This window comes from Diadema antillarum, unplaced genomic scaffold (assembly GCF_040938485.1).
Source record: "Diadema antillarum isolate AM-2024a unplaced genomic scaffold, OU_Dant_1.0 seq00000368_RagTag, whole genome shotgun sequence".
In the NCBI taxonomy this organism is placed as follows: domain Eukaryota; kingdom Metazoa; phylum Echinodermata; class Echinoidea; order Diadematoida; family Diadematidae; genus Diadema; species Diadema antillarum.
The window spans coordinates 3,378,051-3,394,327 of NW_027271369.1; the positions used below are offsets into that span (position 1 = coordinate 3,378,051).

Below are 16,277 nucleotides of genomic sequence, written 5' to 3' on the forward strand. Positions count from 1 at the left end.
ACTTCACTTGTAATACACACAACCCCCTAAAAGATCACCTCATATGGTACGATATTTAGCGAGTAACACAACGCTGAGGCAATTGCCCTAGTTCAAGGAAACACAGCGCGACGGCAAAGTTTGTTGACCCCACACTTATTCCATTTACAACGCAATCGAGGTTTTGAGACTGCTACTTGCTCTGCTTCCATTATTCCTAAATATAGATCTACAGGATGATTTCACCAAGAACAGTGATGGAAACATAACAAGTTTCTCATCTCCTCTAAAATTGTGACGGGGCCTGATTACATAATCTGCCCCCCCCCCCTTATGTTCGCAGATGAAACAACATTTCGTCGTTAGCATCTAATCTCCTGCGAGCCGATGAGTGCAATCTGCAACATTTCTATTGCTCAAAACAAATAAGAAAACGTTGTTGTTTGCCGTTATGATTACAATCGGTGTAAGCCTATTAACACGATTGCTTCATTGCTTCCTATAGATAATGTTTACCTTTATTCAGTGTTAATATATGATGTATCTTAATTATTGTTTTCTGGCTGCTGTCACTGAAGTTATTGCAACTATTGCAACAATGATTTGAAAGTTCTTCATCCAGTGCCAAAATAACTGAAGAGTTTAGATAAAGGTCAACGAAATATGTTAGATATTTATTCTTCAATTTTTACTTAGCACACGTGAGTACAGTAAGGTGTGTGTTATTTGCGTGTGTGTGTGGGAAGGGTGGTATAAAAAGAATCGAGTTCAGGACTAAGGTTAACCCAAAATGTACAAGAGTGCGAGAACTTAACGTCGGCACGTCAAGCTCTAGTTCGGCAGAAAGACCCCATAATGATATTATAACGTAACCAAAGCAGAGACATCATGCACGAGAAGATAGATATGAGGGAATTTCAAACAAAGTACATGTAGAACTTGTATTGTCTATTGTTAGATGTTTGCTAAATGCGAGGCTGAGGAGATAGACTAAGAGAAAACTGCTGATGAAGTGAGAAACAGAAAGAAATGGTTCTTATATTCATTGGTAGATCATGTGTCATGGTTCACGCATGTTTCTTGTGCATGGATGTTCTAGTGACACATTGTGCGGATTTTTGAACAAAGATGCTTGGCATGCTTGGCAGCTGCACACTCCGCGGAAAGTTCGTTCACTCTCCGGATCAGCCGACACATCGTGCGATCGTGCCGGATGTGAAATATCAAATGAAATCCGCGGTTAAAAGACGCCGTCCATAATATATATGCAAATTTTATGCATAATCTCCTTAACAAAGGTCATCTGTGGGGACCCGAAAGTTTAGTCGAGATTCATGCCCCCCAGGCCACATCCAATCAACATGAATCACTGGTGTGATGTGGTGTACACTGGTGTATATCAGGCAAATAAAAGCATGAAAATAAGATTTAAAGAAGGTGATATGAATAGCATCTAACGTATATCACGGCAAACAAGACGGATGAATTTGAATGTTGATCTGGCCATTACTGGTAAACTGATACTGGTAAACCATGAGCTTCTTCCATAGGTAAAATCATTTTCATTTTGTGCGTCATCAAAGGTTTCGCGAAATCCTGCTAACTGATGGTTGTGGCTCGTGCGAATACATGTATGTGCCTATTATGCAGTGGACATAATTATTGTCATAAGTGAGCACGCATTTAAAGAGGGATGTCGACTATAATGGGATGCCACTCACGCATGAAAGGGATGGTATAGTTTTGGTTGCGATGGGACTTTAGGTTTCCAACTTTTCTTCACGAGATAGAAAGAAACATCTTATGAAATAATCATGAAAGAACATATAATTCTAAGAGGAATTCAAAGTTTATTTGATGAAAATTGGTTTTAAAATGGACCAAATTATCTAAACAATTGATACTCGAAGAAAAGGTGGGACCCACATTAGAATCGCTTTGTCTATAATACTTTGGTTGTTGTTTTTTATATCTCACCAATTTCTAAATTCTAAAGGTGGGACCCACATTAGAATCGCTTTGTCTATGATACTTTGGTTGTTCCTTTTTTATATCTCACCCATTTCAAAACCGAATATCCTCAAATGAAATATGAATTCCTATTCGAATGGTACGTTCTTAAACATTTTATAAAGTGGTTTTCTAAGTATCTCACAAAAAGTTCAAAGCTGAATCCTCACCCAACATATACCGCACTATCCCATTAACTATACGTGTCTGCCATACCGTATGTCCCAAACAAAATTACAACGGGACCCTCCGTGATGATAACTTTAAAAATAGTGAATCAATCCAAATACAATTTCAGGATACGAAACTAAAACTCATTGCCCACATCTTCCCACCCCCATCCAATTTGCTTCAGTGGTCAAAGAGAAATTAGGAATTTTGTAGAGCATGTCAGGATTCTCTTCCTTCCAAGTTCTGTCTATTGTGTTCACACACAAGAGCATCCAAGTGCTAAACTTGGAAGAATCAGACTCATGACATGCTTTACAATAATTTACATTTCTCTGTGACCGCTTAACCGAATTGAATGGGGTTTTCTGCAAAGTAGAGCCAAGATGTTATATTTTAAGACCCTGAAGTAGCATTTAGACAGTTTAATCATATTGGGTGTTATCAATGCGAAATCTGATTGTAATTTTTTTGGGACATACTGTATATTCATGAAGGTCATGGATCTTGAATAGTGACCAAGCAAGGATAGACCTTAAACTTTCCCCCTATACAAAGGGAAAATTACCGAATCCGTTTCCTCCAAATAAAATCACTGTGATTGGACTCATACAAGACTTAGTGTATCATTATTTTATTCGAATTAAAAGCTCAAATTACATGCTAGTTAAATGTTGAATGCCTTTGACTTTACCTTTCACCTTTTACTTCTGTCAATTTAGGCAGCTATATTTTCTATCCTTCTTACCATAATTATGGTATTACCGCTGGACATTCCTAGCTGAAGTTACGGCTGGAAAAAGTTCAGTGACCTCTGACCATTCACCATTTTGATGATCATGTAAATATTATTGTCAAACTACTTAGTGTACTTTTTTTGTCCGACAACTTACACAACCGCTACAAAAAAAAAGAGAACAATGACATTTGACTTGTATTTTCACAACTCCAGTTTTCATGGAAGTGCTTTTCTTGTGATCATACTCATCTTTCTACCAAATGCACTACCACTGGACATCCCTAGATGAGATTATTGCATAGTTAAAAGTGCCATGCACTTTTAGCCACAGTTTCGTGACATTTGACTAGGAGTGTTTTTCCCCCAAATCTTAGTAGTATAATTTTTGAAGCAAAAACAAAGTTCATCCTTTATAGAGATCCTTCGCTCTTAAAACATCCTGGTCAGAACTGACCCGGAACTGGGTCCGTTGGGGTCACACACCGTTCCGGGTCAGAAATGACAAGGAATGGGGTCAGATATGACCCCATTCAGAGTCATGAATTGGGTCAGGGTGACCCCATTCGGGGTCTTCATGACCAAATTCCAAGTCATTCTTGACCCGGAACGGTGTGTGACCACAACGGACCCAGTTACGGGTCAGTTCTGACTCGGATTTTTTTAGAGTGTTGTTGAGGAGGCCTATCATCTTCACCTCTAATCATCCCGGGGACTCGCGTATTTCATGATCATCATTATCGTTTACTCAGTTCTTGTTTCTTAGTAAGTAGATCACACACACACACACACACACACACACACACACACGGACATGTACACATATTGCGGCATACTCGAACTCTCCCCTCGTCTTCTTTCCTCTCTCGTCTCCATTTTCTGTCCTCCTCCTCCTCCCTTCTCGTTCTCTCATCCCCTCTCTCCCTCTTTTTTTTTCTCTCTCTCTCTCTCTGGGTATACTTGTAGGCCGTCTAAAATGAAAAACACAGTATGACAAAGACAGAAGTAGTACACTGATTTTGATTTTCATGTGTTAAGCTGTTAACTGTCAACCACGGAAGCAGAGTTCACAGCTACACTCTTTTATTACGTCATCGAGATGATGAATATTCAATGACCATACATCTCATGGGGAAACACGGAGGGGTGCCTCATTAATAAGGACGATGCATACAACCAAGGAGGTATGTGATACCTCCTTGATATAACCCACTGCTAGCCCCCATTTTATCTGCAACACTTCTTCCTATACAACAGAATCATAACAGCAGCACCGCTGAAAATTAAAACAAAAAACGCGTTCTACGCTAAATTATCGCTGAATTAAGTTAGCTTTATTATTGGGATACATCCCGTATCTATACAGTGCTTGTGAGGCAGATGCAATTAACGTATATATCACTATATTGTACAACAGCATTGATTCTCTCGCTCATTTGTGTCAATAGATTTTACATTGTCTCATTTTGACAGAAGTGCCGTTTATGGTTTCCTTTCAGTGTTTTGGTTTTTGTTTATATTTTCTCCATCTTTATGAAACGAAAGATGGATTGTCCTCTTTGGAAGAGGATGTGACATGGTGCGGCTGAAAAAGGAAACCCCTATAAACTACACGTGGACGAGCCAGGCATGCTGTGTAACATCACTTTACATAGAAGGCGAGTGTTTTACTCTTGTACACGTCAATGGTTATAATGACATTCACATGCAAAATGGACTATACTTCGATCTCTTCCCCTCACCGTGCTATACTTCTAAAATGTCAGCATGCTATATCACACAGTGTTCATTCATGCTGAAACTAGCATCCATGTACAATACTATGCTGCGCATTATTCGAAATATTCTTGGGCAGCTCCTTCAGAAACAATGACGCTAGGTTTACTTACAACATTACGATCTTGTTAACTCAGGGTAGCTAGCCTTTTTCTGTGTCGGCACCACGGAAAGCTTTGCCGTTATCATTGACAGATATATAGTCTTTGCTCATATAACTTGGCTAATAGTAATATATAATTGACGGAAAACATCTTGCCCAGTTAAGGAAGTTTTTCTAGGGTCATCCCAAGAGCTAGACACCCAGCAGTCATACAACCCACGAGCTATACAGGCACAAAGGAAAAAGGACCCAAGGGCTACAAACTAGGCAAATAAGACATATTGGGGTCTGATAGCTCGTGGACCCTTTAGCTCGTGGAACTATTCAACTTGATGTGGAGCTCCTACGATGTCTTATAACTCGTGGGCTGTGTGACTCGTGAGCAGCATGGCTCGTGAGCTGCGAGGTGACTCGTGGGTGCCTAGCTTGAGAATGCACTCGTTTTTCTATGAGCAAAATTTGAACCAATGACCTCCTCTCTACGAGAATTACCCACTACACCACTATACAGCGGTGGCACCTATCTTTCAGCACCTTCATTCAGTTAATTTGTACCACATTATTCTCAAGTGTTGGCCTATGTATACGCATCCAACAGACTTTAGAACATCGCTTTCAGGTCACTGTCTTGCTTGTATTATCCCTCAGTTTCTCACGCCTTAAACATAGGGACGAAAGAAGCAAGCACTGTATATGGATATCATACATGTTGGAGATTGTATTGGCAAACTTTCGACCTCCAGATGAGCATAAACTTATACACATGGACTTTCGTGTTTTGACGTATAGGACCCTAAGGCATAAAAGACTAGGGAGGTGGGACCTCCCTATAAAAAAATCGAAAATTATCATGAAAAAAAGAAGTAATCATAAAAATTGGGTGATGCGTTGTGAAATCATTTTCCTATCAAACAATCTGGACAAATGCAGAACAGAGAAATTTGAAAAAATGTTAAACCATTTCAATATCGTTACACGTATTCGTATCTGTACACAATATAATTTAGTATTGTTTAATTCTTTATAAACTCAAGCAGGCGTGTACGGTTTCATAAAATGCAAAGTTATACTGTGATTACAACATCATGTTTGGCGTGCTCTTCGCGTTGATTCGTGGGTGAAAACGTCAATTATTATCCTTTACTTTTATATATTTCTCGTTCGCGTAGTCACCATGAGTTGAAGTCTGTGTCATGACTAACATTGATTAAGATCCCTGTATGTTGCGTACTGTAGGAAATAATGGTTGGCATGTTGATATATAGGCTACTTATCGAGAACTGTGTAGACGGATTGTGAGCAATAATACGTCATGTGCTTTTGTAAAGTATACATTGTGCATCATCAAACATTAAAGTGAAATTATACGCTTACAATCTACGTTAGTACAAAATATTCATACTAACTAAAACAAAAGGCATTATAATAGCTTCTTAGCTATCACATTTCAAATTTGTGCGTAGCTCCAGAGAACTCGTTGGTGGTTTTGACGACCTTATATTGATATAAAGCATACCATCAGATATCTTATCATCATTTTTGGCATAAAATTACACAAAATACACACAAAAATGAAAGAGCATGACATGTATATACCGGTTGCATCATATTAACTACACACATTCACATACATACACACACGTCAAAAACAAATGATATTCCGTGTTTTCTGAACGGAAATACGAACGAAAATTAGTTACATCTTCTTGGACGAAATTCCTCTTTCCAAAAATGAAATATAAAAGTAGATAACAAAACACAACACTTAAATGCTGCAAAATCTCAATATCCGTTAGGAGCATGCTTACGAAGGTTCTTCAGTATGAACAGTGGCGCAGATATTTCACGAACCTACCAGAAACTAAATCATTAATCCTCTATGTCCTACTGAGTCTAATGATATTACAAACAGTGAATGTCAGGTATCGGGCTCATACAGAGAGTTTCTTATTCTTCTTCTTCTTCTCTGGCGAATATTGAAATTATACTTATCTGGTTTGAAAACAAACATACAGAACTAATACAACCCAATATATACAGGTATTTCCATCCAATCTGATATAAACCTCTTACAGCATTTAATTCGTTAAACCACATCTTATTTTCAGCAGTTCTGTGTACAAATGTGAGAGGATTCATATTTTGCGTTTATCCATGCTTGTAGACGTTAAAGTTCACGTTTATTTCTTGATCTAGTTAACTGTGTATATAGGTGTGCAGGTAAATAGAGAGATGGACAGATAGATGGATAGATAGGCAGATAGATAGATAGATAATTACTGACATTGACTGATGTGTTCATCTATTCATCGTTCATTGATAGCCAATACATAACTGAGTGACAAGTAGTATCATATTCTGTACATCTATTACATTGATATTAATTTTGTCCATCATGTCTGCGCTTTGAAATAAGATCTGCTGTCTTTGACATTACGGATGATGCTTTACAAAACTGGTTGCAATTTGACTTCACCAATTCCTGAAACAACGTGCTCAGGTTGTGATATACGACTAAAAAAGAGAGTTGATTTTCTTTTCAATAACTATTCCTTACACCTACTTCAACTTATCACAAGTCTCCATTACCTAAGAGTGCACTGTTAACGCTGTACAAATATCATCGACTTTGTTGTACAATTGGGGCCATATACATTGTAGAAGTTCTCAGCAATATGTGCGTAGAATTTAATCGAAATATTGAAGTTGGCATACATAAACGTGAGGTGCGTATTTTACCAACAAATGTTCAGAGCCATTCTATACTGGTACGATATCAGTAACCCTCGTCTATACTCTGTTTTAGTTCTATCACAGTCCACATCCTGACGAGGGTGATTAAATAGTCCGAGTAAAATCTTCACAACTGACGCCATGAACGATGAATAATAAAGCTTTACGATACTACACGTCTACCCAACACCTTGCTAATTCTTACCTCGTTTTTTTATTCTTTTTCTAACTTTTTGTTCAGGTCAATAAACTCATTATAAAAGTGTGTGCTTAGTCATAAAAGTGCACGTGCTACGTAATGGCCACGACAATAAAATGATGTAGTATAATTTCTTTGAACACCGTGGACTGTATTCCACGCTACGACATGCCCATATCTCAGAGAAAATCCACAACAAACCGGAAATGTATGGATGCTGCCAAAAAAAAAGGGGGGGCACATTTCTTCTATGAATTTGTGTCTGCTGGTGTATCACGCTTCACACTGCTCAACTACGAGTATTCGACATTGGAGTCAAATTGGTCATACCTTGGAAAAAAGGATGATGTAATTCATTATTTGCTTTTGTTTCCTCCGATTCGAAGAGATGATTATTCAAATTGGTATAGAGAAAAACTGAATGCACGCTGTCATGTAATAGCTTATTGCACTCTTCAAGCAAAATATTTGGAAAGTTGTATAATTGAAAATTAATATGTGTATTTTTCATCTTCCCTAGAGCCCAGCAATACATTATGACATTCTCCGTAATAGTAGTCTTATGGTAAACTTTCGCTTAAAATGGCAAATAAACAAAATCAGCAGAGAATATAAGCAAAAGGCTTCAGCAGAAACTGACATCGTGTCAAAACCGAAGAAAAAATGAATACTTAAATAAAGAGAAAAATTCGTGATTTGTCAACAAAAGAAGAAAGGGCAGAAAGAAAATGCATAATTATTTCCGCTCATCTTAGCACGCCAAGATTTCAAGGCTGCATAATGTGGGCAGTCACTTTTTGAGGGCTTTCTCGCCCGTGCGCTCCTTGCGCGCATGGATGATTTCCGGTGCCATTAACTTCCGGTCCGTGACCTGGCCCAGCCATGCCATGGTGTCGATGAATATGGACGTCGGGTTGATTCGCCAGCCAAACTCTCCCGTGCGGTAGTCGCTGGGGAACACGTGGTGGTAGTTGTGCCAGCCTTCGCCGAGGGCGATCGTGGTCACAAAGCGGTTTTCGGCGGGTCTGATTCGGAAGTCGTAGGGGTGATTGCCCCACATGTGTGCCGCGCTGTTGACTAGCCAGGTGGCATTCAGTATGAGGCAGAACCGAAGTAGTGAACACACAAGGAAGGCATTCTTGAACGACTCACCCCAGTACATGTACGGCACGTAGCACGGAAATACGAAGCACAGAAGAATCACAAGTGGCAGGTAGAACCTACAAACATTCAACAAAGAGTAAAGCAAAATGATCCTCACTGACGGAACACAAGACAAAGACGAGAGAAAGTCTTCAAACGGAACGTATTTCGCATCGTTTTATATCTCTTGACTTTACCTTAATATGCTGGCTGACAAATCCTGAAGAAATATATTTGCTGATGAAAATGAAAATCCTGGGTCTGTTTCGTTCGCGTTTATGTTTTTGGGAATAGGCTTTGTCAAATCCTTGTGCTGTACTACAAAAATGTAAGTTTTTCATTTCGATATCAAACTTGTAAACAAATAAACATTATTTAATAGATGACCAGACAGAGTTCAAGGACATAAAATGCTGATAATTAATTTAATGAGAGTCAGCAATCCAGTGATTAAATGGCAACCTAAGGAAAACAAACTACGGAAAACGGGTGTATGATCCAAATTTCGACTTGATCGGTATCATTAACGATTTATCGTTGATAGCAATGTTCTTGTAGGCTATGCATTATTTACATATTTGATCTCATCAACAATACCCTTATTTTCTTTCTTGTTGTATATGAAGAACCAACCAACAAGGCAAGTGCCAAATTGTGTCTCGCCCACTCGCGTACAAGGAATTAATATTTTTCTAACTCCCAGAAGTTCATTGACCGCCTATGACCTTTGACCTTGTGGTTACCTTAAACTCCCCTAGGGACATTACCATCCAAGTTTGGTCACAAACGGACAAAGGGATCAAAAGTTATGAGCCATAATCGAAATGCGCCCTAAAAACTTAATGGGCCCTAAAAATTTGTTGACCCCTTTCTGTGACCTTTGACCTTGTGATGACCTTTAATTCCCCAAGGGACATCTACCGTCCAAGTTTGGTCACAAACGGACTTAGGGATCAAAAGTTATGAGCCACAATCGAAACGCGCCATAAAAACTTAACATTAGGCCCTAAAAGTTTGTTGACCCCTTTCTGTGACCTTTGACCTTGTGATGACTTTCACCTCCCCAAGGGACATCTACCAACCAAGTTTGGTCACAAACGGACAAAGGGATCAAAAGTTATGCGCCACAATCGAAACGCGCCCTAAAAACTTAACATTGGGCCCTAAAAGTTCGTTGACCCCTGTCTGTGACCTTTGACCTTGTGATGACCTTCACCTCCCTAAGGGACATCTACCATCCAAGTTTGGTCACAAACGGACAAAGGGATCAAAAGTTATGAGCCATAATCAAAACGCGCCATAAAAACTTAACATTGGACCCTAAAAGTTCGTTGACCCCTGTCTGTGACCTTTGACCTTGTGGTAACCTTCAACTTCCCAAGGGACATCTACCATCTAAGTTTGGTCACAAACAGACAGATACATCAAAAGTTACGAGCCATAAACGAAACGCGCCCTAAAAACTTAACATTGGGCCCTAAAGTTCATTGACCTCTGCCTGTGACCTTTGACCTTGAGGTGCCCTTCATGTTTGGTAAAATGTGTAACTTTGTATAACCACTCTCCCCTCCAAGTTTGATTGAAATTGAGATCCTCAGTAGAGAGTTATTCAAGTTTTTGTAGCGTTACGGACAGACGACGGACGGACGACGGACGGACAGACGCCGCAGGCGATCCCTTCGTCTCCCCACACCTCCGGTGGGCTCGACAATAAACGAGAGTGCCCATTCATTTTTCGGGTGATTAATCACAAGGTTCCAGGTTCGAATCCCCTGATGGCAGCAGCAGGTTGTACCCTTTGGCAAAGCACTTCGTCATTGCCTACAGCTCTTCGGGGGAGCCTTAAAAGCCGCCGGTCTCGTGGTTGCTTCTCTACAAGCATAAATTTCTTCCTTTTCGGTCACGTAAACCATATCGTAATCCCAATTCAGAATCAGATACTCCTAGAGGGTGTTTCATAAAGCTGTTCTTAAAGTTACGAACGACTTAAGAACGACTGGTGATCAGTTCTTGTGCTGAATTATTGAAATCCTGATAAGTATAGCACATCAGAACTGATCACCAGCCGTTCTTAAGTCGTTCGTAACTTTAACCCTAAAAAGACTGGGGGGGGGGGCCTAAAAGGCCCCCCCCTCGACATTTCGCGCGATTACTCAGCAACACGCAATGCTCTCGCCGCGATGCTATATGACTTTTTTCTTTCGAGTTTCCCGCACATTTTGACACCAAATTTGTGACGCCCGGGGGTACGGTTCTGAAGTTACATAACTTTTTGTACATGCACGTGAGACCGAAAATGGCTCAAAAATGTGATTTTGTGTACAAAGTCAATACAAATTGAGTTTTATCACATGGTTCATATAAATATGCTTATTTTTACTCTCAATGGCTAAAATCAATTTGTTTCAGTAGCAATATGCTTCAAAAAGGGTCTGCCACAAATTTTGCTGAAAAAAACAACTAAAACAAAAGGTCGAAAAAACAAGGAAATACATAAGAAATTCATAAAACAATAAAATAAATAAGAAATTAATTTTGATACCGATTTTTTTTTCAAGTACATTTGCTAAGAATGCTACAAAGAATATCTAGACCAAAAATGAGCACTTTTGGAGCTCTATTTACTGATTTAGATAAAAAAGTCTGATTTCTCGCATAAATTAGCATAATTAATCAAAATGAAATAAAAGAAGACTATTTTGGAAAATTTAAATATACGATCTTGTAGATTACATCGCACACTACCATTGTGCAAATTTCCGCGGCGATCGCGCGATCCACGGCCGAGATCTTAAGGGGGGGGGGGGCCCTTTAGGCCCCCCCCCCCCAGTCTTTCGAGCTATCAAAATAGCCCAGTCTTTTTAGGGTTAAGAACAGCTTTATGAAACACCCCCTAGTATGAGAACAGCTGATAGTGATAGTGATAGTGATTTTTATTTCTTGAACGGCCCCTTCAGGGGCATGGAAGAAATACAAATGAGTATTTTACAAATGAGTACTTTACAGCAAATATAAAAATACATAAGAAAGAAGAAGAAAAAAAAAATATATATATACATGTATAAATATAAGCTCTTACAGCAAGCAAGTAAAGGCAAGAATTTTTTGAAATTAAATACATGTATACGGACTAATAACTAAACATAATCTTTAAAAAAAAATGAAGTCTTAGCTACCATGTATGTACATAAGTTTACAATAAAAATGAAAATTACTTGAACTTTGACATGATGATTTTACAAAATTTTGAAAGATCCTTTAGTTGCTTGATAGACTTAACATTAAATAACTGATTTAACTTGACGACATTAGGCCTGCGGTAGTAGTAACGCTTAACATACTTCCTACGCTCGTCAATGAAAAACGGGCATACCAGAACATAATGAAATTCATCACCCTGTACTTCAAGACTACACAACGAACATTTTTCAAGAGGTAGATCAGATGAATAACGACATTTGGAAACTGGCAGATTATGATTACCACATCGAAATTTGCATAAATATATCCTATCTCCTACCTCCAAATCTAACAAATATTTTTCTAAACCGGCTTCCTGTTTAAAAATTCTGTAATTGAAACATAAACGATTTCTATTAACTTCCTCATTCCAGTTTTGATAATCTATATCATGTAATCTACGTTCCACTGACGACTTAACCCAATTCAAATTTAAAGAAATGTCTTCATCCCACAGGTTTGACATTCCACAATTGTCTAAAATACTTTTAATTTTTAAGATCCATCTGGAATGGAAATCACAGTTTTCATGAAGTTTTCGTAACAAATTGTAAACGGTATAAGAAAGTTTAGATTTTTTACCTTGGCTAATCTTTGCCCAAAAATTAACCATACGCATCTCCACCTTATTTGCGAGAGCAAATCTACCAACTTCGCCGTACACCATGCTTATATCACTGACCTCTTTTGGATCCTGACCACAGGGTCACGAAGAAGGTCGGAGCAGTCGACCTTCTTTCCATACTCGAAGACGTCGGGGTGTTTCTTCACCAGCAGCCATCCTACGTGTGAGAAGAAGAATCCGCGGGAGGCATTGTGTGGGTCAGCGTCGGTCTCGGAGAACTTGTGGTGGACTCGGTGGTCACGGGCCCAGTCGTAGATGTCGTTCTGAGTGTGAGGATTGAAGCACGAGAAGGGGGGGGGGTGGTAACAAAGTGTCACAAAGTTGTCAGGGAGTAGTCGCAAATGTCACAAAGTGGTCACAAAGGTCACAAAGTGGTCAGAAGTGTTATCATCTTAATCTATATTTAAACATTTTCTGCTGGGATGTTGGTTGAGGTCGTTTTACCGGTTTCTCTTTATCTAAATCATTTGACATCTGCTTCATAATCATGATAAAAGAGATGTCTTTTGCTGTGGTCTTGGTATTGTTCGCAATGCCACTGCATTGTGAATCAAGATCAAAAGGGCAGAAACCAAGAATCCCCAGCTAAAAGAGATGGGTCTGATGACGGCCTCTTCAGAGGTGTGGTGCTTTGAATATTGATCATGAGATGCACCCTCATTGAGTTTATGACGAAAAGCTTTGAACTCCATGGGTTTGTTTGTTTGTTTGTTTGTTTGCTTGGCTTTTTTAAAATCATCTAATCACTTATAAATAACCGAACCGTTCGCATGCGTATCAAGCGTTTCTAAAGTTGCATTTGATTATTCTGATTTCCGGCTGCTAAAGCCAAAGAATAACCTGCATCAAGACTAACTTTTGGTTTTCATAAAATCTCTGCAAAAATTCGTTAACTTGTTCACCGTTATTTACCTCGTTTATTCATAAGCATGTAGATTTGTCTGTTCTACCGATTTGTACCTAAAAAGACCCGTTCGTAATTCCACTTTGCGCATGAGCAGAAAAAGGTCATTTGTACCAACAGGCATTTTGGTTTGTAAATTCACTGAGATAAGCATCTGTGATGCGATGATTATTCATGTGATCCGTATCTAAATGGTGCTTGCAAGCACATCCACCTGACAGCAAGAATGGCATTTCGCAATATGAAAGGAAATAGGCTGTTATTGCATTCAATACAAAACAATGAAATGGCTGCCTGCTAAATTGTCAACTGATGGAGTATTCTGATCACCTGATCTCAACGCAAGTTCATTCTTTGTTTGAACATGAATTCCATAAATTGTTACGTAGGGCAAGCTTAAGCATTTTGCCGCTTTGAAAACGAGTGAAGTGTCTAACCAACTGAGAAAAAAAGAAAGGTAATTTGTACCAATGTTTACATGAGCTAACTACGAACTGGCTTAACAGTAACTAAACGCAAGGACTTGTCGATCTTTTCACTTGCGCCCTCACCTGGAAAGCCATAGTCTGACAAATGCCCAGAAATGCCCTCAGCGGAAGCCTGGCCTTGTACGAGCGGTGAGCCCAGAGGCGATGGGCGCCGGCCGTGATGCCGAGTCCCGACAGTAGGTACACCAGTACAGCTGGGTGTACACAGGGGAAAACCAAATTAAAAACCATGTGAATAGTACAACCGTGAATTTCATTAGTGGCACCGAAAATTATACACAACTATCTGCATTGCATAATTATTTATTTATTTCTTTCTTTCTTTATTTATTTATTCATGTTTTCTTTAGAAAAAACAGGGTATATAGGCACATTCAGTTTGTTAACTGCTTTACAATGGCGCCCTGTCTATATACAAAATTGAAAATTACAATACATTTTATAGTAACATGATTCACATAATTACAGATCAATGGCAGAAACAAACAAACAAACAAACAAACAAAAAACTTAACTACATTTCTGTTACGTATAATACTAAATATATCAAAGGTTATACGGCCTTAGCAATTTGGAAAAGGGGAGAGTATATAACTATAAACAAAACAAAAAATGTCTAATGGGTGTGACAACTAGAAAGAAAAATAGAGAAATAAATATTGCTGGATCCATGAGAGAAAAAAAAAAGCATGCGGATAAATCTTAAACAATTTGTTTTGAATATATTCAGAGACGAGGACAGTTGTACTGCAATGGGGAGTTTGTTGAAAAGAGAGCTACCGGTGTACGGAAAGGAACGTTTCATATTCAGTTTTCGGGAAAGGTATTGATAAAGTGCAATTCTGAGAATGTCGTGTTTTGTAGTAATTGGCCGAATAAGAAGTAATCAAAGGGTTTAAAGAAGTAGGTACCAGATTATGAATAATTTTGAAGGTGAGTATGCAATATTGTAGCTTGATTCTTTCTTCAATGGAGAGCCAGTTTAAAGTGGTAAGCAAAGAGCACTGGGGTGTATAACAATCAACATTAAGCACTAATCGCGCATATTCATTCTGCATCCTTTGTATTTTTTGCACAACATCCGCACGAAAACATAACAAGTATACCGCTTCAAAAAATGTCAATTTCCCCGATAGCTATATTCTGGCCATTTTTTTTTCATCTGAGCACAAATTATTCTTATTTAGGAGCCCATACCAAGTATTGAAGTCCTCTTCCATCACCATGAGTAAACGCTCCAAAGGTTTTATTAATAAAGATTTTATTCCATTGATATCCTGGTTTGCACGTAATGCTGTATACGAGGCGAAAAATGATGAGGTATTGTAGCATATTGTAATAAGGTATCAGTGGTATAGTACACGTGTCATAGAGTGTGTTACTTTTATCATTTGATTTATTTTCTTCCCTTTTTTCTTCTGTATGTGCGTAATTACTTATACATCACGATATGAACTGGCAAATATATTCCTGTCGCTTAGACATGACGATAAATGAGTGTTTAGGAACAGCAAGTATTTGCAGAGCTTTGCCTACCGAGGGCTACTAATATTATTTGACCAACCACAGGAGATATCTGTGTATCTGATTTCTTTGATATCACGGACACTGTTTGATTGTGTTATCAAACTGATTATCCCATACTCAGGACATGCAGAGGGTTTCCTGTCTATTCTGTCAATAACTGCAGTCATTAGTCAATCCGCAATGCTGGTCAGATTGAATCGGGTGACGTGACTTTGCTCTTCCTCTGAAATCAAGTGGTCCGTTATTGTCACAGCATGTGGTCTCTGACGGTGATATCTGTTATTACGTCCATGGGGGTTATTCTACTCGTTGGTGGTATTGCAAAGATTTGCTTCAATGCATTCTTTTGTTCATCTTCGCTTTTTGTCTTTCATCTCGGTCATTGAATTACAATGAGGATTTTTTTTTTTGTTGAACAGAATATTTATATTAACTGTCTATTAAGATTTTTTTAACGCATTGGTCATTGGTGGGAGGCTAAAAGTTCGATGCCAACTTCCAGCCAGTTTATGTAAGCAAGTAGTGACTTTAGTCTGACTTTGAACACTGAGGAACTTTATTAGTCATTGTTAGTGAGTATCTATGGGGAAAGTTTGATGAACTTCCGTTGATTGCGACACTTTTCATCGAATAACACCGAATTAAG

The 16,277-nt window shown here is 38.7% G+C and overlaps 1 protein-coding gene across 1 annotated transcript in view; it reads right to left on the bottom strand.

Annotated features, from left to right (window-relative positions):
- Positions 1–6,704: 6,704 nt before the first annotated feature.
- The window catches only part of LOC139731334 (stearoyl-CoA desaturase 5-like), a 28,840-nt gene continuing 19,267 nt past the window's right edge, over positions 6,705–16,277 (bottom strand). Inside the window, exons 3-5 of the mRNA XM_071642227.1 lie at positions 14,168–14,298; positions 12,770–12,975; positions 6,705–8,924 (exon numbers count right to left, since the gene is read on the bottom strand). Coding sequence (XP_071498328.1) covers positions 8,495–8,924; positions 12,770–12,975; positions 14,168–14,298 — 767 coding nt within the window. The 3' untranslated portion in view covers positions 6,705–8,494. The remainder of the gene's footprint in view (positions 8,925–12,769; positions 12,976–14,167; positions 14,299–16,277) is intronic.